Genomic DNA, 26,778 nt, shown 5'->3' with positions numbered 1-26,778 from the left:
GGTCCTTTCATTATCTGAGATCAGTTTAGTGTATTACATAGTTCTGCCCTGCCCGGAAGCCAGGAATTGAATGACTTCATTTTAAAGACTCCAACTGTGAAAAACTAAATATTTTAGAATTTAAGGTCCTCTTTGGAACAGACTTGTTCTGTGTTTTGAGGTGAAAGAACCTCATTTTAAAAAACAAAATAAAACAACCTTCATTATATAATGTAGTGTGTGGAATAAATTCCACAGCAATGGTAAACTTGGAGATGGTGGATTTATTTGTTCATGTTAAAAAAGGCAACTTCGTAAACAATTCTTGTGAGGTTTGGCTTTGATTTACTGCTCATGAAATACAAACGACTGTCTCTCGACCAAGACAAATCCAGCACTGGGGATCTTACTGACGCTATTTGGAAGCTGATTTGTTTTTGAATGGGGGTATTAGTGCGGTGGTGTTTACTTGTCAGTGATGGCCATATCTAAAAGAGAACAGCAAGGAAAAGTGGGTCGAAGGGGACAATGAGACAGAGGATTTTAAACTGGGAGATGAGGTTCCTATACCTAGGCGCCCTCCCTTCCTCGCTATACTGTCTTTTCCTGCTCATATTTGTATTTTTTTTAAACATTACAAAAGTATTAAATACTGCATACATCTAAAAGTAAAAAGTGAATTCCTGAACAGTGATTCTCATATTTTACTATGGATAAGGACCACCTAGGGAACAAATTAAAAAGCACATTTCCCAGCACTCGCCCTCAGAGGGTCTGATTTACCAGATCTGGAGCGGATCTGTGAATTTTCACTTTTAGCAAGCTCCTGGGCCCATCCTAATAATTTTGAGGCTAGTGGCCACTGAATTTTGCTTCGAGCTAACTAGGCTGACCGCTGTCAGAAGCTTGGTGTGTGCCCTTTCACATTTATCTATGTACACACAAGCTTACAGAAATGTATGTGTGCTCTGTGACATGGAAAACAGGCACAAAACGCAGACACACAGACCCAGTTCTATACCACATATATAGTTCTCCCTGCCTGCCCACGAAGCCATGAGCCAAGACCCCCATCTGTTTAAAAAAACAGTAATTTATAAGACAAATTAAGAGGTTTAGAACATGTTCATAAATTGCTTTCTGCAGTACCAGACTTTGTGCTCTCTGTCTCACAAAAACTGCCCACACAGAGTCAAATAAAGCCACACCTCATTGCCAGTGACATGCTAGAAGTTCTGGCTGGTCTTTATCTGCAGTTGGAAATAGATAGGGCTTTCTGCTGCCTTACAAATATCCTTTAACCTATTCCCCATGGTAATTAAAATTTTGTGGTAAGCAAATACTCTGATGTGTGTTCTTTGTGCCTTACCAGTCAGAATACTATGATTGGTTCTCTGATTGAACCAACTCCATGGCCCTAGGGACCAAGTAGAATTGTTGAGAAAGCAAAGATCTTGAAATTAAACAGGCCTCAGTTCAGCTTTCTCTTTTGCCAGCTCTATGCATATATCCGGGCAAGCCAATTAACTTCTGAACCTTAATTTTCGTACCTGTTAAATGGACTTAATGTTTTACCCATAGTAATCTTTCAGCAAATTCACTCATTCAACAAATATCTGTTGAGCTCCTGTTTATTGCATCCTGGTGCATTGCTCAGCCACACCCTACTTGCCTCTGCTATAAATGGTGTTGGACATGGCCCTGGGAGCTGGCAGTGCAACAGTAGTGAACAACATGCCTGCCTTGATGGAGCTCACGTTCTGGTGGCAGTTATTATCATTATCATTATTATTTCATGTCTATCTATCACTGTAATGCTATAAACTGATTTTAACTTTGTGATGGAATTAAGCAACGTGGCCGAGTTGGATTAATAGACAAGATACCCGAGCAACTTCTTTAGACACCAGGCTTATAGATATGCTCAAGTCTTATTGGAATTGATCACAAAGAGAGGATTAATTCAGGTGTCCATGTCTGACTCTTTAGATAAATGGCTAAACATAAATTGGTCCTATACCCACCAAAGTGGTCCATTGCTTCTAGTGGAAAGTGAGACAATGCTCCTTGAATATGCTCATCTTCCTTAGTTGAGTGAATATTGAAGGTGCAGTCATTGGTCTCTTTAGCTGAAGTTAACTACACAGTCAACTGAGGTTCTGGAACCAAATAATGCACTGTATTGGGATGTTTCCTGGGACTGAGTGATTTGTTTTATTGCATAAATCTTAGACTGTTTAGTATGTATCCAAGAGGCATGTTTGGAAAAGTACAAAAGAAAACCTAAGCGGTAATAAGGACTCCAGAAAAATTTTTAAAAAAATGTTTTGGGGGTAATGAAAGCCAGGAAAAATAATTTTTAAATTTCGAATAAGACTGTGTTATTTTGATTCTTCGAGTCTGTGAATGACTAATTGTAATCCAGTCACATGTCATGAAAACACTAAAAGGAAAGGCAAGTCCAAATACAGTTAAGTTTATATGCTACATTATAGTCAATGTATCTAATAAATCCCTAGATGGAAAGAAAGATATATACAATTTTTACCAATAGAAAATCTGTTTTTCTCAAAATAAATGTGGAATAAATATTAAAAGGATATTGGCTTGAAGTGGTGCTAAATTTGTAACTACCCAGAAACCCTCATGTCTCGGTCTAGTCTTGCTAAACTGAGGTTCTGGATGCTCTGCCTGGAATAAGGGTCTCAACAGTTGGGACTAAGGCACTTGCTCATTTATTCATTTAAAAAAAGTAATCCATTACACACTTATTTATAAATTAAAATCAAATTTATTGAGTCCCTATTATATGGTATGTATCAGGAATGCATGAATGGGTTCACCTTACCTGTCTCTCACAGAGCTCACATGCAAGGGATGTGGGACCTGCATAACAGTGTGGTCCTATGGGTCCAAGCTAAAATCCAGCCTGGCTGCATGGCCCAGCAAAGGCTGCAGGAAAACTGAGAACAGAGGCAGGCCTGCCGATGCATTATTTAGCCAGACTTCCCTTGTCACTGCCATCAGTCAGATGTTATGTTCTGCCAAGGGGAGGAGCTGGCAGGGTGGCCACACTGTGGGAGGGTGGAAGGCTCTTGCTGCCTGGTTCTGTGAAGGGGGCACTGAGGTGAGAGGGGACTTTCCTCCCCTGGCAGCTCTCTTGCTTTAGACCAGGGTTCAGTAAACTTTTTCTGTAAAGGACCAGATGGTAAATACTTTTACCTTTGTGGGCCCTGAAGTCTCTGTTGTAAGCGCTCAACTCAGCCTACAGCAGGAAAGCAGTTTCAGACATAGGTCACCGAATGGCGTGCCTGTGTTCTAGTGGACCAGCATTTACAAAAGCCAACAGCGGGCCACATTAGCCTACAGGCTGTAATTTTCACACCCCTGCTATGCATCCCGGTAAGTATTACCAAGCAGCTTCACTGTCCACTCTGACAGACCTCTTTATGTGCTGATATGAATGCTGTTGGGCGTCATTAGCTTGCGAAGAAAGAAAAGCAAGATTTCCTCTGTCTATCTCCCAGATTTGTGTGCATAGCAATATGTCTGGGCTTCAATTCAGCTTTTACTAGTTGTCTAACTTTGGGCAAGGCATGAACCCCTGTAAACCTTGTTCTTCCTCTGTGAAAGGAGATAAACGCCGTCCCCTCCTAGTCAGAGGGTGAAGCCTCACATCAGCCATTTTCCTCCTCTCTTCCTTCATCAGCACCCCCATACCCCTGCTTTCCCTCTTCACTAAGAAATAAGTCTAGGAGTCTCTAGTTCCCAGGCCATGAGGCCAAATTCTCAATTGCCCTGGAGTAGCCCTTTATTAAGCAAGAACTTTATAAACATCAAGAGAATATTTTTCCAAAGCCCGTTTAAAAAAATTTCGGGCACAATAAAAGCACATTGTGCTTCTCAATGTTTGTTTTTAAGAAGTGTTTTTCCACTGGAGTTTTAAATGAAGGGTTTTGTTTCTTCTTCCATTTCTCCTAGCAATTCTTGGCAACAGTCTACATACCGACATTTCACCCTTTACTCACTCTCGTGGATAAAACTTTCAAGTTCATTGCACTCAGGAGCTGGCCAAGCAATCAAATAGCTTCTGTCTCCTGTGTCTTAAAATCCTCAAGGCGGTGCAAACTGCATTTTTCCAGGACCAAGACAGAATGCCAGAGTGATGATGTCATGGCCCCAGCAGCCAGCCCCTTGGTTTCCTGTTTCTTCCCTCCTGACAGGTTCATGAATCATATCGGCTTTATCATTTGACTCCAAGCTCATTTCCCTGTTCTACAAACGTTTGGACTTATAGGAAGTGAGAGCCAAGTGTAATGAAAACATGAAGTCCCAAGTTGCTTTTTCCTTGCAAAACTGGAACACATGTTCTCCTGTCTTGAAAGGAAGCACACCATCTGGCTTAATTTGGAGTTTTCTGGCCAAGCACTCTGCTCCTTGGGTCAGACAGTGGTGAGTTCATCTGAAAAGCTGAATGCTAACTGTGCCAGAGGCGGGTGAGGTCCCAGCCAAGGTGGCAGTGGGGCCCTTGTGCGTGTCCACTCTTGACACTCACAGAACATGTGCATTATACAGAGAGCTTTCATGAAGTAACCCCAGCTGAGGGTTTAAGACGTTTACAAACACAGATGCAATCTGCGATCATGTTTAGTAATTCTCCCTGGCAACATTTCTCCCCTGTGCCTTTCTCTTTGCATCTCAGTATCCCTGACCTTGGGTAAAAGTGTTGCCAGGAAAGAGAAAGTCTAACAAAGAATTTAGATACATGAGTTTGAAACTAAAATATCAACGATCTGTAAATATGAGGAAGGTCTAAAGTGAATCAGAGGCAGGAGTTATCCAGATACTTAGCTACCTGGAAAGTAGGCTTACCAGCTCACAAACACATAATACTAAATTTGTTGAACACTTGATATGTGTCAGGACCAGCCCTAAAGGTTTTACTTGCATGGCTCATTTCAGATTCACAAATCTACGAGATAAATACAATTGTTGTTGCCATTTTACAGATGAGGAAATTGAGGCACTAGAAAGTATCTTGCTAAGGTCACATGGCTAGCAAATGTCAGAGCCTGGGTTAATGGTGAGGATTCTGAATACTTGTGGGTGTATATGTGCCATGTAATACGAGTATAATATTATAAATAAGAATACTAGTTTTTAAAATGTATGTGCATATTTCAGAAATTCCGTGTACATTTTAATACAATAATATTTGGTACAATGAGATTTGACATTTGTTCACTAGAGCCACAGTGATGTGGTGTGGAAATATACAACTTAGTACATATACAATGTAAATATGCATGTATGCAAATAATATTTCTATTTAACACTCCAGGAGCCTCTGTGTCCCAGGCTTAGATCTGAGTCTCTGGCTGGTTCCAGAATGGACCTCTGCAACTGCAGTGTTGCATGTGAAAAGCAAACAAGATCTTTCATTCCTAGTTATAATCTCTCACACTGGTCCTCTTGGGCCATAATGTTACTTTGACCAGGTAATGCCAATTATTTTCTAAAAATATTGGTTAGGCCAGGCTTGTCTATATTTAATTGGCTGTCCTGCATCTTCTTTGGAAAATAGTTATTCTGAAAAAAATTGTGATAATTTAATTCTGATTCTCCCAGCACATGTCTTAGAGGAGGAGGTGTTTATTGTCCAGGAGGCCTGTAGAGGTCAGACAGTAGCTTATTTTAATCAAGGGACTACGAGACCCCCTCACTGGCCAATTAGCCACATGAACTCTGTGTTTCATTCCCCCATTTCATCCACCTCACTGACAACTGTTCTACATCCTCTTGAGGAAAGCAAGTTGAATTTAATTTTGATGTAAATGAAAAGATACAGATCCCAAGTGTATCTTTTGTGTTTATCTTTTGTGTCTAAATACACGTAACATTAAATTTATCATCTAACTTTTTAAATTTACAGTTCTGTGGCATTAACTACATTGACATTGTTGTGCAACCATCATCACCACCCATCTCCAGAACCTTTTCATTTTGTAAAACTGAAACTTTGTATCCATTAAACACTAAATCCCCATTCCCCTTCCCCCAGCTCTGGCAACCACCACTCTACTTTCTGTCTCTATGAATTTGACTACTCTAGGTACCTCATATAAGTGGAATCATCCAGTATTTATCTTTTTGTGACTGACTTACTTTACTCAGGATAACGTCCTCAAGGTTCATCTATGTTTTGGCATATGTCATAATTTCCGTCATTTTAAAGGCTGAATAATGTTTTGTTTCATAGATATACCACATTTTGTTTATTCATTTATTTATTGATACACACTTAGATTGCTTCCACATTTTACCTATTGTGAATAATGCTTCTATGAACATGGGTATACACACATCTTTTTAAGACTCTGTTTTCAGTTCTTTTGAGTATATACCTAGAAGTGGAGTTGCTAGGTAATATGGTAATTCTGTGTTTGAGTTTTTAGGGAACTACCATACTGATGTGTTTATTTTTTAAAGATCTACATAAGATAGGCAGGTGACTTTCCAAATTCCTATGGTTAAAATTTAAAAAAAAAAAAAGGTCATAATAAACTTGGGTTTAATGATAAAGCTGAAGTAACTCACTCGTGGGTCTGCAGTTTTGCCTTTTCTTTCTCATTTATCCACTTTCTTGAGAAGTTTTCCGAGCTTCTTTCTCTTTAAAGATCCAGTCAAATTACAGTCTATTATTAGTAGCACATAGTCAACATATTAATATAAAATAAGTAATAGAAGAAGAAAGCTTTACTAGATTTACTCTTTAAAGAAGATCCTAAGCAGATAAGCTCATTGCTTCACTCTTTGTTCTCCTGGCATTTGTTTACTAAAAATTCTCTATAGCCTTTCATTTTTCCAGTCACTGATTCAACAATAGGAAGCTCTTTGTCATCTGTGTAGGCACCGTCAGTCAGCATTCCCTGTGATGTTCTGCAGGTATCTGTGTCTGTGTCTTGTTGCTCTAACCCCCAGAAATTAGATGAGTCTGAGGACTGGAGAGGCCATGGAGACTTAGAGAGCTTGTGGTGTCCTATCTAAAGAGTAGCCACTTGTTGCCCTGTGGGAATGCAGGCATAATTTTTCAAATCTTTCTAATTACCATGACAAGCAAGAGATATAGATTTTAATGCGAAATCTCTCGGCTTTTAAATGCTAGCCACTTATTCAGAAAAAAAAATTTTTTTTAAACACCGCCCAGACCAAATAAAATCACATTTGCAGTTCACATGGAGCCTATGAGTCATTAACTTTGACCTCTGCTCCAGCTGAAACTCTTTCCTGGATCACAAAGGCCTCATCTCATGAACATCTTGCTTTCCCCTGGGTGTTAATTAAGAGGGGAGAAATGAATCAAGAAATGGAAATAGAGGTGGATTTCCATGAAGCCAATAAAGCCGTAGCTCCTTGGCCCCCTACTTGCCTGGGTCCCTTCTCTGGGGCTATCTATTGCTGTAGTGTTTTCCAGAGTAAGAAAATTCAACCACAATTGACTAGGACTGCTCTCTCTTTCCATTCTGACTTCCCCTCAGTCACACTTTCCCTCATCTCGGTGGCACTGAACTGGCCAAGAATGTTCTTGAGAAATGCAAAGGGGAAGTTGAGTTGAAGATACATTTAGCTTGAGTTGAGAAGAATTTCTTTTTGTGGTTAGCACACATAATGCCTTAGGGCCACAGTAAGTCTGCCCTGACTCTGACCAGTGACTGGCATAGGGTGACCGACCAAGTTGTTGAACCCACCCCAGGGCCCAAGACCCAGGTTCTATACCATACTTAGGATACTGCCATTTCCTACCAAGACCTGGGGCCTGCTTGGGCCTTTCACCTGAATCTACCCTCTTGTGAATGATAAACTCCGCTGCTGGGTGTATACTTGTAGGCCCAAGAATAGCCATGAGGAGTATGGGTGCAACACAGGCATGCATATATATGAGGCCCCCCAAGGTCCTGAATGGAGCCTGGGGTGGGTAAAAAAAGGGGAGGGCCTGAAATTCTTTGGGAATTCTAAATCCAAACTTGGCCTTCCCAGTCATTATGAAGGCATATTGTTGAAGGAAGGGAGACATATTTATTTAATAGTTTATTAGCATGATTTATAATAGTTAACTTACAAAACCTTTAAATATTTAGACATGTGGTATATAGACCTCAGTTTGTACTCAAGCCTGGGACCTCACATTATTAGGAGTGTACCTGGGTTGCAGTTACTTTTGTCCGTAGTTGTTTTGGTCACCACTGCTGTGTAACTTAGTGACATAACTTAGTAGTGCTATAAAACTTAGTAACATAAAACCACCATCTTATTATGCTCACGGATTCAGAAGAGGAGAAATTCAGACAAGGCACACCTTGTCTCTGCTCCACAATGTCTGGGGCCTCAGCTGAGAAGACTCCATGATATGGTGACTCTATAGCTGGGGGCCAGAATCACATCTGGTGGCTGGTACTGGCTGTCAGCTGGGCTGTGGACTGTAAAACCTAAACGTGGTCCAGGGTTTCTCAAAGGATGGCAGTTATAGAGGAAATAGACTTCTTACCTGATGGATCAGGCCTCCAAAGGCAAGACTCTCAGAGAACAAAGCAGTAGTTGTTCTGCTTTTTCTGATCTAGTTTTCTGTTGGTTACAACCAAGATACAAATACACCGAGATTCAGCGGGAAGAGACATAGATCCCATCTCTCAATGGGAAGAGTGTCAAAAAATTTGGAGGCCATGGTTTGAAAATATCACACAGATATTGGCCACCCTGGTGTTGGAACAGCTTCTAGGAATATGATATATAAAGTCAATTCAAAGAATATTCCAAGGAAACTTGAAATTTCCTGAAATTTGATAGCTCATCCATGAAAAAAAAGTTAATAGAGGCTTTCCTAAAAACTGCCTAAAAACTGTATTATCGGTCATAAATTTTTGAAGCTGAAGCCTTTCTAAAACATCAATAATAAAAAATTATTTTTGATCAACCATGTTATAGGAGAGACTGAATTATATCTTTCTATTCTCTTTGTAGAAAATATCATGAAATTTTTATCACATAAAGAGGCAATAGAGAATATGCTGCCACAAAAAAGCAGGCATTTTTGACTTACATAATCATATGAACATGTTTAAGAACATTCAGGATACAAAGTAGCAATTAATCGCAAAGAAGAAAAGACCAGCATAAGCAAGAGCAGCCTAGGAAAACTTCATGGAAGATGATGTAGAGATGGGATTTCAGCAGGTAGGAGAATGGAAGCTAAGTGCTAAGCTGAGTCAGCTGGTCAACCCATTTTGTCAGTTACACTTATCATCAGTTCTGATTGGCTCATTCTCGATGCTGATTGGTCAGTGCCTACCAGAGCAGTTGGTAAGTATTTTGCATATTATTTCTGTTGGTTAGAGGGAATAATATTAGCAAAGAAACAGAAAAGGAATAATCTTGGCTCATTTATCAAAAGGTAAGGAAATTAGACTGCTTGAGTCCAGCTGGGGCAGTTATGGGGGTACAGATGTTTAATTACAGTAAAACCAATTATGAAGAATATTGAATATCAAGCAAAGGAATTTGTACATAATCCTGCAAGTAGTAGGGAGTAATGAATCTTTCTGTAAAATCTTTCTGACCAAATGAAAATTTTTATTTTAGTCAGATTACTGCAGTAGTTGAATGAGGAAAAACTAGGAAGAACTTTTTAGGAAATGGTTGTCATAATCCAGGCATGAACTTATCAAATGCTAACTAGTGTAATAGAAATTTAGGCTTGTTTGTGTACGACTCCCTTCTTAGCTTATACTGAATCATGTATTGAAAACCTCTAGTGCCCTCTCAAAATCCTCTGGTCCCATCTCCTTCCAGCCATGGTTGCAGTGAGCAGTTCTATTCATCTAGCTGCATGCTGGAGCACCCTTTGAGTTCTTTTTCTCTGATTCAGTGGCTGGCTGGGATGTGCAATAAACCCACTGGGCACTCACTAAGAAATGCTGTGTTGTTAACATCTTATGAAGCAATCATAGACCACGGAGGATGTGTACTCTAGGTAAACGCTTCCCCTTTTCTCTCCAACCCATAGTGATACATTTTGTAAAGCTTCCAAAAGTACTCGTGGGGTTAGTCTATAAGGATGGCTGCCTTGATTGTATTGGCTTTCTTCCTCAGCCTCCCACCTCGTCCTCACACTCTCTCCTGCACTCTGTGACAAAATTCCCAAATAAATCACCATACAGAAGCCTTTGTACCATATTCTTCTTTGGAGAAACCCAGGCTAAGCTAGGACAGGATTTTCACTTCAGTTCTTTTGAAGCCACCATAACGAAACCTCACATAATGTTCTTCCGCCATTAGGAGTATCAATATGGCCAATATCTAATATCTCCTTTTGACCTTATAACTTTTGAAAATGAGTCTGTAGAACTGATACAGTCCTATATACATACTAAGCAGTTGTTTTAAGCCTGTAGGGAAGTAATTTACAGTATGGGAAAAGTAGAGAATTTAGAATTATCTACTAGGTCAGGGATCAAGGCAAATCATATAATTCTTTTAATCTTTAGTATACCCATCTAGAAAATAGGGAAGTTAGCAACTCCCAAACTCACAGTGTTTATATAAGTATCAACAGGACAATGTATGCGTACTGGGCGTTTGCTAATTTTTTTTTCTTTCAATTTTTCAATATTATTTTATATTAGTTTTAGGAATACAGAATAATGGTTAGACATTTCTATAACTTCTGAAGTGATCACTCAAATAAATTTAGTACCCATCTGACACAATAGATAATTATTACATTAATATTGACCGTATTCCCTATGCTGTACTTCACATTCCCATGACTATTTTGTAACTACCAATTTGTACTTCTTAATCCTGTCCTATTTTTCACCCAGCTCCCCAAGCCACCTTCCATCTGGCAATCATTGGTTTGTTCTTTGTATTTAAGTCAGTTTTCATTTGTTTGTTTGTTTATTTTGTTCTTTATATCTGCATACAAGTGAGATCATATGACATTTGTCTTTCTCTTCTGACTTATTTTAGCATAATACCTTCTGGCTGCATCCGTGTCATTCTAAATGGTAATATTTTATTCTTTATGGCTGAGTAATATTCCATTGTATATATGTATCTCCTCTTCTTTATCCCTCTGCCTATTGTCGGGCACCGGGTTACTTCCATATATTGGCTATTGTAAACAGCGCTGCAGTGGACATAGGATTGTGTATGTCTTTTGAATTAGTGTTTTGGTTTTCTTCAGATAAACACCTGGAAGTGCAGTTGCTAGGTCATAAGGTGGTTCTATTTTTAATTTTTTGAGGAACCTCCAAACTATTTTCCCTGGTGGCTGTACCATCTGCATTCCCACCAACAGTTCACGAGAGTTCCCTTTACTCCACATCCTCACTAACGCTTGTTATTTGTTGATTTATTGATGATGGTCATTCTTACAGGTGTGAGGTGATATCTCATTGTGGTTTTAATTTGAATTTCTCTGATGATTAGTGATGTTGAGGATCTTTACGTATGTCAATGGGACATCTGTATGTCCTCCTTGGAGAAATGCCTATTCCGGTCCCTTGCCCATTTTTTAATTGGATTGCTTGCTTTTTGGTGTTGAGTTGTATGACTTCTTTATAAGTTTTGGATATTCACTCCTTATCAGATGTATCATTGGCAAATACCTTCTCCCATTCAATAGGTTGTCTTTCATTTTGTTGATGGTTTCTTTTGTTGTGCAATAACTTTTTGGTTTGATGTAGTCCCATATGTTTATTTTTTTCATTTGTTTTCCTTGCCCAAAAAATATATCAGAAAAATAGTACTAAGAGCAATGTCAGGAGATTTAATACCTATGTTTTCTTCTAGTTTAATGGTTTTGGGCCTTACATTTAAGTCTTTAATCCATTTTGAGTTTATTCTTATATGTGATGGAAAAAGGTGGTCCAGTTTCTTTTCTTCTTCTTCTTCTTCTTTTTTTTTTTGCATATATCTGGCCAGTTTTTTCAACATCATTTATTGAAGAGACTGACATTAGCCCATTATATAGTCTTGCCTCCTTTGCCATAGGTTGATTGGCCAAACAGGTGTCAGTTTATTTCTGGGCTCTCTATTCCATTCCATTGACCTATGTTTCTGTTTTTATGTTAGTACCAAGCAGTTTTGATTACTATAGCCTTGTTATTTTGATATCAGCTAGTATGATACCTCCAACTTTGTTCTTTTTCAAGATTACCATGGCAATTCGGGATCTTTCATGATTCCATATACATTTTTAGATTATTTGTCCTAGTTCTACAAAAAATACCATTGGTATTTTGATCAGGATTGCATTGAATCTGTAGATTGCTTTGGGTAGTATGGACATTTTAACAATGTTAATTCTATCTATGAATATAGTATATGCTCCCATTTATTTGTCATCTTCCATTTCTTTCTTCAATTTCTTATAATTTTTTGAGTATAGGTCTTTTACCTCTTTGGTTAAATTTATTCCTACGTATTTATTGTTTGTTGCAATTGTAAGTGGGGTGGTTTTCTTAATATCACTTTCTGATAGTTTATTATTGGTGTATAAAAATGCAACTGACTTCTGAATATTCAGTTGTATCCTGCTTCTTTACTGAATTTGTTTATCAGTTCTAACAGTTTTTTGGTGAAATTTTTAGGGTTTTCTCTATATAGTATCTGCAAATAATGATAGTTTTACTTCTTCCTTTCAAATTTGGATTTCTTTTATTTCTCTTTCTTGTCTCACTGCTATAGTTAGAACTTCCAATACTATGTTGAATAGAAGTGGTGAAAGTGGACATCCTTGTCTTGTTCCTGATCTTAAGGAAAATGCTTTTAGCTTTTCCCCATTGAGTAAGATGTTAGCTGTAGGTTTGTCATATATGGCCTTATTATATTAGGTATGTTCCCTCTATTCTCACTTTGCTGGGGCAGCTTAGCGAAAGGCCTAGGGCACTCCAAGTCCTGAAGCTGCTTGCCGGCTGCTTGTAAGGCAGAGCAGCTGAAAAAGCCTCAGGTCACATGCAAGTTGGGTGAGGCTGGGTCCAAGGAAGTCAGCAGGGAAGCGTGAGTGGTGTTCACCAAGTTACTGCAGTTCAGATTTGGTGCCAGTGCTGAGCCTGTGACCACTCACAAAAGTCTCAGATAACACTGAAGTTAGCTGCTGCCCACCTTGGGCCTGCAGAACCCTCAGCTTGGCTGGGGAGTGGTTGTTCACCACCAAAAGAGTCTCTGGAGACAGACAGAGGCTTGTTGATTGCTGCTAAAAGAGCCTCCTACCGAGAGGGTGGGGTAAGGCCAGCCCAGTTCATGTCTCCCCGCAACCTATAAGTCTCTATGTGATCTCTTCTTTATGTCCTTAGTTATAATGTTCAGCTAGTCTTCAGGTAGTTCTCCAGGTTGATTATTCTATAATTTAGTTGTAATTTTAAAGCAGTCATGGGAGGAGACAAGCACAGTGTTTACCTACTCTGCTGTCTTGACCAGAACCTCACAGCACTATTATTATACACATTTTATAGATGAGATGAGAAAATGACACAAAGGAGTTAAGTAACTTGCCTAAGGTCACACGGTGAGTGCTTCTTCTTCTTAAAAAAATTCCTTTTAACATTTCTTGCAATACTGTCTTGGTGGCAATGAACTCTTTTGGCTTTTTTTTGTCTAAAAAAATCTTTACCCCTCCTGTAATTCTAAATGATAGCTTTGCTGGGTAGAATAATCTTGGCTGTAGGTGCTTACTTTTCATCACTTTGAATATTTCATGCCAATCCCTTCTGGCTTGCAAAGTTTCTCTTTAGAAATCAGCTGACAGTCTTATGAAAGCTTCCTGTAGGTAACTAACTGCCTTTCTCTGGCTGCTTTTAAGATTCTCTCTTTGTCTTTAAATAACTTTTGATATTTTAATTATGATGTGTCTTGATGTGAGCCTGTTTGGATTCATCTTGTTTGGGATTCTCTGCACTTCTTGGGCTTATATATCTACTTCATTTGCCAGGTTAGGAAAATTTTCTGTCATTGTTTCTTCAAATAATTTCTCAATCTCTTGCTCTCTCTCTCTCCTCCTTCTGATACTTCTATTATGCCAGTGTCTATAGGCTTAATGTTGTCCCAGGGGGCCCTGAAATTATCCTATATTTTTTGGATTCTTTTTTCTTGTTGATCTTCTGATTGGGTGTTTCCTGCTACCTTATCTTCTAAATTGCTGATTCAGTCCTCTGCTTCAACTAATCTACTGTCGATTCCCTCTAATGTATTTTTCATTTCAGTCATTGCATTCTTCATTTCTGACCGCTCTTTTTTGTTTTCTCTCTCCATTTTTGTGTTTTCTATCTCTTTGTTGAATCCATCACTAAGATCATTGAGCATTTTTATAACCAGTGGTTTGAACTCTGTATCTAATAGATTGTTTGTCTCCATTTTGTTGTTTTTCTGGAGGTTTGTTCTATTCTTTCATTTGAGACATGTTTCTTTGTCTCCACATTTTGGCTGCCTCTCTGTGTTTGTTTCCATGTATTAGGTAGAGCTGCTATGTCTTAGTAGTGTAGCTTTATTTAGTAGGTTTCCTGTGGGGCCTTGTGGCATAACTCCCTGATACCTGAGCCAGGTGTTTCAGGAATGTCCCTTTTGTGGGCTGTGTATGCCCTTCTGCTGTAGTTGAGCCTTAATTACAGTCAGCACATCAGTTAGAGAGGCTGACCCTTAGGTTGACTGTTTCTGAGGACTGGCCATGATGACAGTGGAGGAGCTGCAGTGCAGGGGCTGACGCTATGGAGCAGGTTTCACTTTAGCAGGGGTCTGGTGCCTCCCCAATCTGTCTTTTGGGTGTGTGGTTTATGAAGGTGGTTGGGTGATGCTCTGTTGTGTTTTGAAGCTGCCATTGGGTGTGTTGGTTCTGGATCCTTTTGGGAGGGGCTGTGTTGCAGGACAAGGTCAGCTGCTACTTGTGCCCTGCCCAGGACCAATTGATATGAACTACATAGTGATCTGCAAATGGTTGCCACTTGTACTAGCCTTGGAGGTGTCTGGTTGAGGCTAAGCTGTTATTCAAGGCTGGCTCCCACTAGTGCTAGGCTTGGGGCTGCTTAGCAAGAGGTATAGGGCATGCTGAGACCAGATGCTGCTTGTTTGGGGCTTGAGAATCTTTGAGCGATTTCAGGAAAATCCACAGCATGAGCCAAGACAGGCTGTTTTTATGGCAATGCCACTGGAAACAGCTTGGGTGGGCCCGCCAGTTGGATGGGGTGGGGTCTCAGGTTATCCCTGGGATATGATGAACAACAGTGTTACCCAGGTTGATGAAGACTGAGATATGGCGGCCATCTGTGTCTAAACACTGGGTTGGAGGAGGGCTCAACAAAGGAATAATGGATTCAGCTAACACTTCTGTCTGGGAGAAAGGTGCCCCCTCCAGCCCTCACCCTGAAGCCAGACAATTCAGGTCCTCCCCACATGTCCCTGGCACTCTTTGAGCTGTGCCCCAGTGCTGGAGCTCAGAGCAAGTGAGTTTGTCAGTGAGTAAGTGCATGTGCAGGCCCTTTGAGAGCAACACCTGGGACTTAAGCAGTCCTCCATCTCAGTCAGCCACAATCTCCTCTGGTTTTCACATCCAAAAGTTGTGCAGACTTCTCTTCCCAGCACTGGAGCCCTAGGCTGGGGACCTTTGTGTGGGGCTGGGACCTCTCACTCCTTAGGGGGTACCTCTGCAGCTGAGATATCCCTCCAGATTTTTAACCCATACAGGGATGTGGAACCAGCTTGTTCCATATCTCCGCCCCTCTATCAGTCTCAACATGGCTTCTTCTCTATGTCCTTAGTTATATAACTTCTGTTTAGGTAGACTTTAAGTGATTCTTAATGATGGTTGTTCTGTAGTTTGGTTGTAATTTTGATGTGGTCACGAGAGGAGGCAAGTACAGTATTTGTCTACTCTGCCATCTTGACCAGAATTTGGCATTTGCTAATTAGTGTGTTTGGCTTTCATCTCTCTTCCTCTTATTTAGGCAATCTCAGTTTTTGTTTGGATGGATATTCACCTTTTCCTGATGCATCTAATGCTTCACAATGTCCCCTCTGCCCTACCCTCTAGGGTAGGCTCTAGGGTGGGCTCTGACTGAAAAGTGTAAAAAGATAATTTATCATTTCCTGAACACTATGATTGGAACAAGCAAGGAAAATTTTGTTATGATATCTGAGAAAGAAACTCCTTCATTCTTCTGAGAAAGTAATCGAAGGAACAATTTCTCTTTGCTCTGGATATAAATGAGACGGCATGACACTTCTGGAAATTGCTAGACATCCTCTTTTGACCCTAATGAATGTTAGGCTTAAGCAGAAAAAAAGGGACGGTGAGATTACTGAACTTCTTAATCAAACCTCATTCAATGCCCACATGACCTCTGGTCTTTTCAAATAAGTGTGTCATTAAATCTTCTATTTAAGCCATTTTGAGTCAGGCTTTCTTTTACCTGGAACAGAAATTTTACCAACTGATATAATATATAGAAACTTTGTGCTATATAGATCTCTTTAAAAAAATATTAGTTTTTATTATTTGTATTACTACTAGTTAGCAAGAATACCTATGGTCCATGGAATAGGTTGATAAAAATTCCTAACTTTTCATTTTAATTTAGTACCTCCTTTTGGAAAAAAATTAAATCACTGCCTACAGTGTGTTCAGAAATAGATCCTAACTAGATTAAATATATACATTTTAAAAATTAAAGAAAACCTAGAGAACCGAATGCATTTTAAAATACATATTAAACTCACAAGTCATAAAAATAAAGACTGTCAGGTTGGGCTATCTAAAAATACAAAAACTGCTATGTGATAGCAAAAAAAAACTATAAACAAAGTTAAAATGCAAAGAACAAACTAGGGGGTAATATTTGGAGCTTATATGATAGAGAAAGGTTGATATTCTTAATATATAAAGAGTTCTTATAAATTAATAAGAAAAGAAGAAATCTCAATAGGAAAATAGATAAAAGATTTGATCTTGAAATGTAAAGAACGTAAGATGCTAAACTTAAGATCAAAAAAAGGGAAGGGCAATCAGGTTTAAAAAGATTACTAGTAATTATAATAACTAATATATAATAAATGCCAGGCACTATAAATATTTTCTCACAGAGATGTAGGTATAAGAATGATCATTATAGAGTTAAAAAAAAAATGAAACAACTTAAATTTCAAATAATAGAAAATTGCTAAAATATGATATATTCCTATATTGAAATATGTTGGGGCTATTAAAAAGTATCTGGTAGGCCTTTAAGTGTTAGCATGAAAAGTAGTATGATATATTGTTTGAGGTTATTAAACAGTGTACAGAAAGATCCCATTTATATTAAAATATATATTTACGTATATATTTAAAGTCTGGAAGTAAATGTCAACTATTAATAATGGTTATCTCTTAGGCATAGGATCTGCATAGAGAAAATTTTATGTACAGTTTTTACAAAATTCATGTAGTATAAAATACTTAAAAATAAATAATTAAATAAGCACAAATCAGAGAGAAATTTGGGTTGGATAATCTGTGGCCACTTTGACAGTGAAATGCATCCCTCTCGTTCTTGGCTTCTGACTGCAAATGAAGTGTCTGGCTGATGATAGTGACTGTCATGTTTTGGAAGAGTGAAAGGAAGGAGAAAGGGGGTAGCTTTGAAATCTAAACACTCCACCATCTCAAAGTAGTTCAAAAAGTGTGATTGGAGGGCTGACAAGGTAATAGGGAAAAAGTTCACAGGGAAGTATGAGAGAAGAAAATAGAACTTCCCCAATCAGGAAACTAGGAATGGAAAAAATTCACAACCAGCTCCAGGTGATTTGTTTTCTTACATTCACTCTCCTAGAGTAAACTCCTACGTAAAGTGTTAAGAATTGCTTGATAAGTACCAGAAGTAGCCAGAACAAGCAAGGTTCTGGCTGTGAATTCCAGAGGCTGCCCCAACTCCTCTGTCACCAGTCAGGAGTTTCTATTCTAATCTCTTCCCAGCCATTTGGATTTGCCTTTGACTAACTTGATAATACATCAGCCCTGCTACAACCAGCCAAAGTCTGATATGATTCTATGAGCTAATGCTTTTGGCTTAGATGACATCTCCCCACCCCTACTCTCAGGAACTGGAGTTTGGAGTTCTAGCTAACAAGGAGCAAAGAGGAATTATGCAAATAAGTTTTAGGCTCCCATGATCCACGTCTTGTAATCAACTTAGATGAGTTACGAGAAAGTTCTCTTGAGTGAATCCTAGACCTGTTTAACTCAAAAGGATGAGACAATTCAGTTTGTAATTTTTCAGATGGCAAAACTGAAGCTTAGAGAAGTTATGTGACTTTCCCTGAGGCTGTAACAAATTGTAGGGCCCTCAGAGAACCCGGCCCTCCTCTTGTGGCATGATTTCCACTTTGTCATTCTACACTTGGGCTGCCACATTTCCAGCTGCAGCAATTCAGAGTTTCAGGGGTTTATAAAAACACCTTCACTCTAAATAGAGAATTAAAAATAAAGATGTAGCTCTGAACACTTTTACTGTAATCCCTGGTATTTCTAATATCAACACTGTCTCAATGTCATATAATCAATGACTTTTGTGCATTCATTCATTCATCAAAAATTTATTGAGTCTGTATAATATGCCAGGCCCTAGAGCAGGAGAAATGAAAATACACAGTGGTAGATAACCTAGCAGTAATTTTAAGTCATACATCCTTATCCAGCCAATCTGGTCTTGCCCATTAGATTCCTGGCCCTTGGTCTTGGCAATCCCTGTACAGAGGATTATACATCACTGCAAAACACAAAATTTTCTGAAGACCCTCTGAAAACATTCACTTGTAATCAACTCTTGGATGTAGTCCCTGTGGACAGCAGTCTGATAAGAATCCTGGAAAGCCAGGAAGTGTAGAAGCTTTCACCTCTTATATTTCATCTACCACTGGAATCTTTTCATTCTTTATATCACTCATGGTAAGTCTTGCTAGGTAGGACAAGCTGCATTATCAATTAGACACCAAGACCCAGTTCTAACCCTTAGGACAATTATTCCGCTGGCTCAGCAAAGATCTCAGCTAATTAATTTTGGCAACAAAGAAAGCATGGCTATATGTTATATACTTGCAAACCATCACATCTTATGAACAGTGTGTCTGAGACTGGGATTTCTTGGTAGAATTGCAACCTGTGCAAGTCTTGAGAAGATGCATGAGGAAGCCCCAAGGCAGGCTACCTCTGGTATCCTGACCATTGACATCACCGATTGCCAGTTGTGTTGCAACTGTCTCAGCATGTGCCAAGGAGTCTGTGTCTATTGAGACTGTAAATTGAAGCCAGTGACAGAGGGAAGCATCTGTGTGGTGCTCTCTCATTTGTTTTCTGCAGTCCCTGAAATCAACTTCAAAAACGAAAGGGAAAACATCCTGTCTCCACCATAGATTCATATTACAAAGAGAAGCTACAGACAATTTTTTAAAATCTGATTCATTTATTGGGCAGACCTCTGACTTTTTCTTTTTCTCTGACTTTTCTATGGGACTTTTTTTCTATGGGCATGAACTCCTTGCCACCTCTCTCTCACCCCAGTTTTCTGTCATGTCCCTCATGTCTCTGGCTATACTTCTAAAAGCTATGTTTCAGGTGACGCTTTGCAATCTCAAACAAAAATATGAACATCTGTTGAGAGAGATTCAAAGCTTCCTCTCCTATCTGTCCTTCGCTTACCAAGTACCCATGAGACCCTGTTTACCTCCACCCAGCCTGTAGCCATTTAAGTACAAGCTAAAATTCCCCATACTTCTATTTTTTGATAAAACTGTAAAGGACATAAAATATACTATTACATATGAAATTTGAAAAAGTTTTCTCAAAAAATACCTTTTATCAACTTAAAGAATTTCTTTTCTAGGTCAAGTTTGCTAATTTTTTTTTTAGTTTCACATGCAAGCATTGAGATGTTATTTATTAATGTGGTAAATTACACAGGTAGAGATTTCATGTCGAATTATCTTTGAATAAAGCCTACTTCATCAGTTCACATGTGTATATTGATAGGCTGCTAGATTCAACTAGCTAATATTTTATTTGGGATTTTTGCCATTATATTTATAATTAAGATTGGTATATAATTTCTTGCATTTTTCTTATCTGGCATAAATACTAATAACCATACCTTCTTCTTCACCTGAGTTGGCCAGACATTTTAGTCTACGGTAGGGAGAAATTAAATCTTCATCCACCATAAGAAGAAGCCAATAGATAAAGTAAAATTGATTAGTCATAAAATAGCAATATAAGAATTATTGAAAAATAACGAGAAGGAACATCTGAAATAATTTAAAGTGGTTGCCTCTAGAAAATAACAGTAATTAAACTGGGAACTGCTTGCTTTTGTTTTGTTTTGTTTTGTTTTGTTTTGTTTTGTTTTGTTTGTAAAAATAATCTTTTTAGTACTACTTTTTTAATCCATGCTTATGTATTGGATAAAAACTAGAGAAAAACAGATCTCACAGAACTCAGAGACATTTATGGTACAGAATCTATTTTGAAATCGTGACATCTCCTGTTAATTTTTTTTCCCCAGTGAACACATATGGAAATTATGGGTTGCATTTTCCATGTAATATATTTTGCACTTTCCTCTCTCTGAACACATGAAGGTTCTTCCCTCAACCCTGAAGCATGTCAAAATATTAATTTTATTGCATGCTTTCTAATGGAGGGTGGTTAAAAATGTTTGAAAACACTTTTAACCACTCTCCATTAGAAAGCATGCAATAAAATCATCATTACATTTATTTTAAAATGTCCTATAAAGTACTTCTGATCTGGTTACAGAATTCTATAGAGGTCATGCACTGGTGTGTGTGTGTGTGTGTGTGTGTGTGTGTGTGTGTGAGGCTGCCGCCGCGGGGCACTGGGTTGGGCGTGAGAGTAACTTGTTGCTTTGCTTGGACAAGTAGTTCAGAATACAGTGTTGGTTGTTGGAGGGATCCTTCAGTGATGATGCCATCAGCAGACATAATCTAGACCCAATCTGGGCTGACTGGGTAGGGCTGGCCCTTTAAAGACACTAGCCCACCATCAGCTGCTCCTGTTAAGGCTGACACTAAAGAGGAGAGTATATCTACCACTTGTAATATTATCAATTTTAATCAGAATTCTAACTGGTAGTAGGTAATGTGAAACCCAATGATGACAAAAGGTGTTCTTTTTGATTTGTTTTTGTTTGCAATGAAAATTGATTTTTTTTCTGTTAAAACAGTTAAAGCAGTAGCTTTTGAGTTTTGTGGGCTCTTAAAAATTGCTGCTATTTGTTTGCATATTTGTTTTGCCTTGTAACTTAGCCTAGGGGAGGTTCAATTTTCTTTAAATTAAAATTTTCCTATTTAATCAGCATTTCAGATTGACTGGAGCAGACTGCTGCTCCCTCCCCTCTTTTGTTGTTATTGTTATTATTATAAATTTAAAAGTGTTTAAAGCAGTAGTTTATCTTGGTAGGGTACTTTTCATTGAGAATCGAGGCCACAAGTGGTTATCATTTTGGAACTTGGAAAAATTCTTAAAATTGGGCTTTCAGACTCTTAGAATAAGTCTGCTTTCTTCTGCTATTTGTTCTCCTTATCAACCTTTTTGAAGAGTTTCAGACTAACCGTTTCAATTCTGGAGGCTGGCTGGCTATGGTATTTCGAGGCCATGATTGAGTTAAGGGGATGAATGCTAGATAATAAAAGGAAGGGTGATGAAGTTTAGGGACTAAATTGACATTCACCTTCTCATTAGATTGGAGAAAGGGCAAGTATAGTAGATATGGACCTACTATAGTTGATTGGGTTAAAGTGTGGCTGGTTGGGTTATGTAGTTGAAAAAACAATCTGATTTATGTAATGTCTAATAAAGATAATCATATGGGGAGCCTGGAGAGAAGAAGATACTGGTAACTTTGTGTATCTATGGGTATTAGAGGCAGTGGAGGGTGTAGAGGTTTTCTATAGGAGATGGCATTTGAGCTGATCTTGAGGGCTGGCACAGTGGAGAGCAGGACTCTCTAGGAAAATTATACTCAAAGGTAACAGTTTTGAAAGAATATGTTCTATTCAAGAACAGTAAAAAGTTCAGCGTGGTGCTGCATAGTGTGAAGTGTCAGGAAATGAGTGTGTGGGTTTCATTATTAGAGACCTTGTAGAACAAAGGATTCCAATTAGATTATAAAAGGGAGAGCTGGAGACTTTTCCAGTAGGAGAATAACATTATCAGGTTTATTTCTTATAAGGATTACTGAAGATATTGTATAGAAGATAGACAAGAATAAGATATACTGATGATAGAGCACCTATGAGGAGGTTTTAGGTGAATAAAAAAAATATATACAATTCCTGAATTAAGATGAGTGATGAGAAATGAGAGATGAAGGGCAGTAGTCCAGAAAAAAACTAGATTCTTTTTTTGGCCAGTTTGGTGAGTGGTAACACCATGATATTTCTTCTTGGCATGTAGTTTCCATAAAAGATGGGCATCTATTTCAAAGCCAGTTTCAAGAAATGTTAAGAGACTCTGTAGCGGAAAGAACATTTAATAATCCAAAACTTTTAGGAAACACAGAATATGCTACACCCTTCTTGAGGAGTCACAGTGGAAACAGGCATATTAAAGACTCACAGTAAAGAATCTATTAAATTTTCTTTAACTCAGAGTTTCTGAATTAGTTTTCTGAATTTAGAACCCTCTTTTCACAGAACACATATTTGGGGGAAACTGCTATATAGAAGAGCTCTAACTAGATTGAATGCAGTTTTTATGCTATGAAGTTTGGGAGGGGGATGTAGGATTCTATTATCCAAGAATATCTGTGTTGGAATCAGAAGAAAGAACTCTATTCAGTTGTGTGCTGGCAAATATTTGCCAGCCAACTTGGTTTGGGGAGAGGCAGGAGCGTCTTGGAGGTGTGAGGAGATACAGAAGGAGTTATGAAATAGTTGTCTTGAAGAGCAGGACAACAGACTTGCTGCTGGGGCAGTATAATAGAATTTGCAGGCAGTTTTGAATATCTTTTGGAGGTTTGAGGTCATGAATTTATAGTGAGATTAGACAGAACCAATTGTGCCATTTTCTCCAGCGACCTTCAGCAGCCTGGGTTTAGGAACGAAGAAGACGGGGGCTGGATTTAACCAGGATTCGGGTTTTTCTGGGAAAGGAAAGGAGCATGAGAGTTATGAATATGTGCTATTTCTGATGTGTCAGGAGAGAGTAAGCATATGAAGGTGTAATGATAACAGAGAGGAGATGGGGTTTTTGAATGCAAGAGCTCAAGCTATCAGAGGACAGCTGGAGTTTGGGGCACTAGGTAAGTAAGCGGAAAGAAAAGGAAGTGATAGTTAAGATTTTGGAGATGGGGCATTTAGTGATAAGGACTAGGGTGTGGCAAGGGAAGAGATTATCAGAAGTGAGGAGGTCAAAGTGTTGGGTAGGTCATGCTGACAACATCCAGGATTGTGTGGATGAGGACGGAGGAGGAAGGCAGCTGAGCCAGGTGCTAATCCTCAAGGTTTCAAGAGAACAGGGAATTTCAGAGATGACAGCAACAACATGGCCAGTGGTGCTGGAACTACATGAGCTTTAAAGGGGTTTTATAGAAAATAGAAGAAATGTTTTTGAAAGAGCAAAGACACTCATGACACGTTTAGATTTTAGACTTTGAGATGATGTGAAACATCAGAGGAAAACCACCTCTACTTCAGGGAGCTGCAGGGAGAAATGATCTCCACAGGGAACAGCCAGGTTCCACTGTTAGGCAAGAAGGCAAAGGGAAGGTTTGGAGAGGTGGCTGAGAATTTAGGAGAGTATGCTAATGAGGTGCTGCATTCCAGAGGACTGTGGAAAAGTTTAGGAGGGTGGGGGATGGTTGGACACTCACGGGATGAAGGTCCAGATGATGACAGAGCTGCAGTGCATGAGATGGACTGTTGGCTCAAGCTGAGTTCAATACAATTATGGTTGGGGATGCCTCACTCTGCTTTGGCTGAAACACCAAAAAGGCAGTTTTGTACTTAGATCTCCTCTGCCCGCTCCAGTTCCCGCTATGCCTTGTTTCCCACAGCAAGCAGGGCTGTGCCCACACTGTTTCTAAACACTATGGCATTGGGTTCAAGATGGACTCAACAAGTATTCATTACAGAAATGATTCTTAAACAAGTGATAGGGACAGCACTAACATGGCCCTGTCCCCTCGGTAACATATTAATGGAGACTTCGCTAACATTACTATCCTCTAGGGAAGTACTGGAAGATGATTCTGTCTGACTCTTCTCCCCTCACTTGCTGTGTCCCTTGGAGGAGCCATGTATCTGATTGAGGAGATAGAGCCAGCCTTGGTGGTTGTGGGGTAGGGGGGTGCATTTCGCTCACAGACTCTGTTTTCCTGTGGTCAACACACCGGAATTCAGGCCCGAGTTCACTGCAGGCCTACTTTCTTGGTGCTCTGACTTTTGCATGTCTGTGCTTGACAAGGTAGGGGTATCTGGACAGGTAAGAGTTTGCTCTGTCGACCAACCCTCTCCATGTGTAGCTCCCAAAACTTAGCCTTGCCCTGTCCAGTATGAGAGCCACGAGTCATCTGTAGCTAATCAAATTTAAGTTAATTCAAATAAAATTAAATCAGTGCCTTGATGGCACTAACCACATTTCAAGCGCTCAATAGCCTCACATGGCTACATCCAAGCTAGCATAGCTACGGGACATTTCCATCCCTGCAGAAAGTTTTTTAGAACGCACTGATCTATACCATTAGTCAAGATGTTATTTTGGTCCCCATCTAACTCCTGTGTTTTTCGTCATTGATGCAGAATCTACAAGTTAGCCACAAAACTCGCAGGCGTGGCTTTGGGCGTGCGGAGCTGCAGGCATGGCTCAGTACAAGGGCACCATGCGCGAGGCCGGCCGGGCCATGCACCTGATCAAGAAACGGGAAAAGCAGAAGGAGCAGATGGCGGTGCTGAAGCAGCGCATCGCCGAGGAGACCATCATGAAGTCGAAGGTGGACAAGAAATTCTCGGCCCATTACGACGCTGTGGAGGCCGAGCTGAAGTCAAGCACGGTGGGTCTGGTGACCCTGAACGACATGAAGGCCAAGCAGGAGGCCCTGGTGAGGGAGCACGAGAGGCAGCTGGCCAAGAAGGAGCAGCTGGAGGCGCGTAGACAGCAGCTGGAAGCGCTGCGCGACAGGGAGCGCAAGCAGAAGCAGAAGCGCCAGATCTCTAGCTTGTCCTTCACGCTCGACGAGGGTGACGAGGGCACCGACGGCTCAGCAGCAGAGGAGCAGTCCCAGTTATCGAAGGTGATGGGCAAGAGGAAAAGAAACCTAGGGAAGAATCCGGACGTGGACACGAGTTTTCTGCCTGACCGCGACCGAGAGGAGGAGGAAAACCGGCTGCGGGAGGAGCTGCGGCAGGAATGGGAGGCTAAGCGCGAGCAGGTGAAGCGCGAGGAGATGGAGGTCACGTTCAGCTACTGGGACGGCTCAGGGCACCGGCGCATGGTGCGCATCCACAAGGGCGGCACCGTGCAGCAATTCCTCAAGAAAGCCCTGCAGGGCCTGCGCAAGGACTTCCGCGAGCTGCGGGCAGCCAGCGTGGAACAGCTCATGTACATCAAGGAGGACCTGATCCTGCCCCACTACCACACCTTCTATGACTTCATCGTCACCAAGGCCCGAGGCAAGAGCGGGCCACTCTTCAACTTCGACGTGCATGACGACGTGCGGCTGCTGAGCGACGCCACCATGGAGAAGGACGAGTCACACGCCGGCAAGGTGGTGCTGAGAAGCTGGTACGAGAAGAACAAGCACATCTTCCCCGCCAGCCGCTGGGAGCCCTACGACCCGGAGAAGAAGTGGGACAAGTACACAATCCGATGACGCCCACCCTTTGCCCCACTGCCTACTGCCCTCCCCACCCCACGCAGCCCTTCTGTCCCTTTGGTATTCTCCTGTCCACCCCAGGACAGTGACAGCATGGGAAAATGTGTCCTGTAACTGTCAGTTTAATTTGGTGACCTTAATTTCCTCCCTGAAATTTAATAAAAACCAAAGTTTCTCATTCAAATTTGTTTATGGTATTGCTAACATTATTATTATTATTATTATTATTATTGTTACTGTGTGGATTTATTATATGGCTCTGGTGAACTATATTGAAACTATGACTGGGTATGGTATGGGACAAAAAATGAAAATAAGAGGTACATTTCCTACTTAAGTCACAGTATTAGAACTGGCGATCATGAGCATGGACTTCGGAGCCAGATGGCCTGCGTTTGATTTCCAATTCAGCTAGCTTCTTAACGCGCTGTGTAATTTTGGGCAAACTAATGGAAACTTTGTGCCTCAGTTTCCTCACCTGTAAATAGGGATAATAATAGCTTACCTCATAAAATTGTGTGAGGATTAAATGAGTTAATGTTTGTAAAGCACTTAGAACTCAATAAATGTCTGTTGTTGTTGTTGTTGTTGTTGTCGTCGTCTTGGTTAATTTATTTAAAGGACTGCTATGACCCATTGCAGAACTATCTGAGGGCAGAGGTTGACCTGCCCATCACTTTCCCAGGATCAAGGGAGTGGAGATTGAAGGGTGTTTACTCCCAGAGGTTAGGAGAACAGAAAGTTGGTAAGGGTAGGTCAGGATACTGCTTTTGCTTTTGCCTCAAGCTCCAATATAGTTCTGCACGGTGATATTACAGATTCTATCCTTATTTAAAATTTTGATTTTTTATTCACTGTAGATTTCCTTGTGTTAATTTTGATTTTT

At 40.0% G+C, this 26,778-nt stretch overlaps 1 protein-coding gene across 3 annotated transcripts; it reads left to right on the top strand.

The window, feature by feature from the left end:
* Positions 1 to 3,063: 3,063 nt before the first annotated feature.
* FAM50B (family with sequence similarity 50 member B) lies at positions 3,064 to 25,899 on the top strand. Of its 3 annotated transcripts, none has more exons than XM_039869430.1 (3): positions 3,064 to 3,381; positions 4,203 to 4,431; positions 24,820 to 25,899. In XM_039869430.1, the coding sequence occupies exon 3, from the start codon at positions 24,879 to 24,881 to the stop codon at positions 25,887 to 25,889; it is 1,011 nt and encodes a 336-aa protein (XP_039725364.1). In that variant the 5' UTR covers positions 3,064 to 3,381; positions 4,203 to 4,431; positions 24,820 to 24,878; the 3' UTR covers positions 25,890 to 25,899. The 3 variants fall into 3 exon arrangements, with proteins under 3 accessions (XP_039725364.1, XP_039725363.1, XP_039725366.1); XM_039869429.1 differs by having other exon boundaries at positions 3,961 to 4,431; XM_039869432.1 differs by lacking the exons at positions 3,064 to 3,381; positions 4,203 to 4,431 and adding exons at positions 20,798 to 20,808; positions 21,510 to 21,511.
* The last annotated feature ends 879 nt before the right edge of the window (positions 25,900 to 26,778 follow it).

This window comes from Pteropus medius, unplaced genomic scaffold (genome assembly GCF_902729225.1).
Source record: "Pteropus medius unplaced genomic scaffold, Ma_sr-lr_union100, whole genome shotgun sequence".
NCBI lineage: Eukaryota > Metazoa > Chordata > Mammalia > Chiroptera > Pteropodidae > Pteropus > Pteropus medius.
This window is presented reverse-complemented; position numbering and strand designations above follow the sequence as displayed.

Excerpts from the sequence above, each read along its gene's own strand:
- FAM50B (XM_039869430.1), top strand. The coding sequence starts at position 24,879 with ATGGCTCAGTACAAGGGCACCATGCGCGAGGCCGGCCGGGCCATGCAC.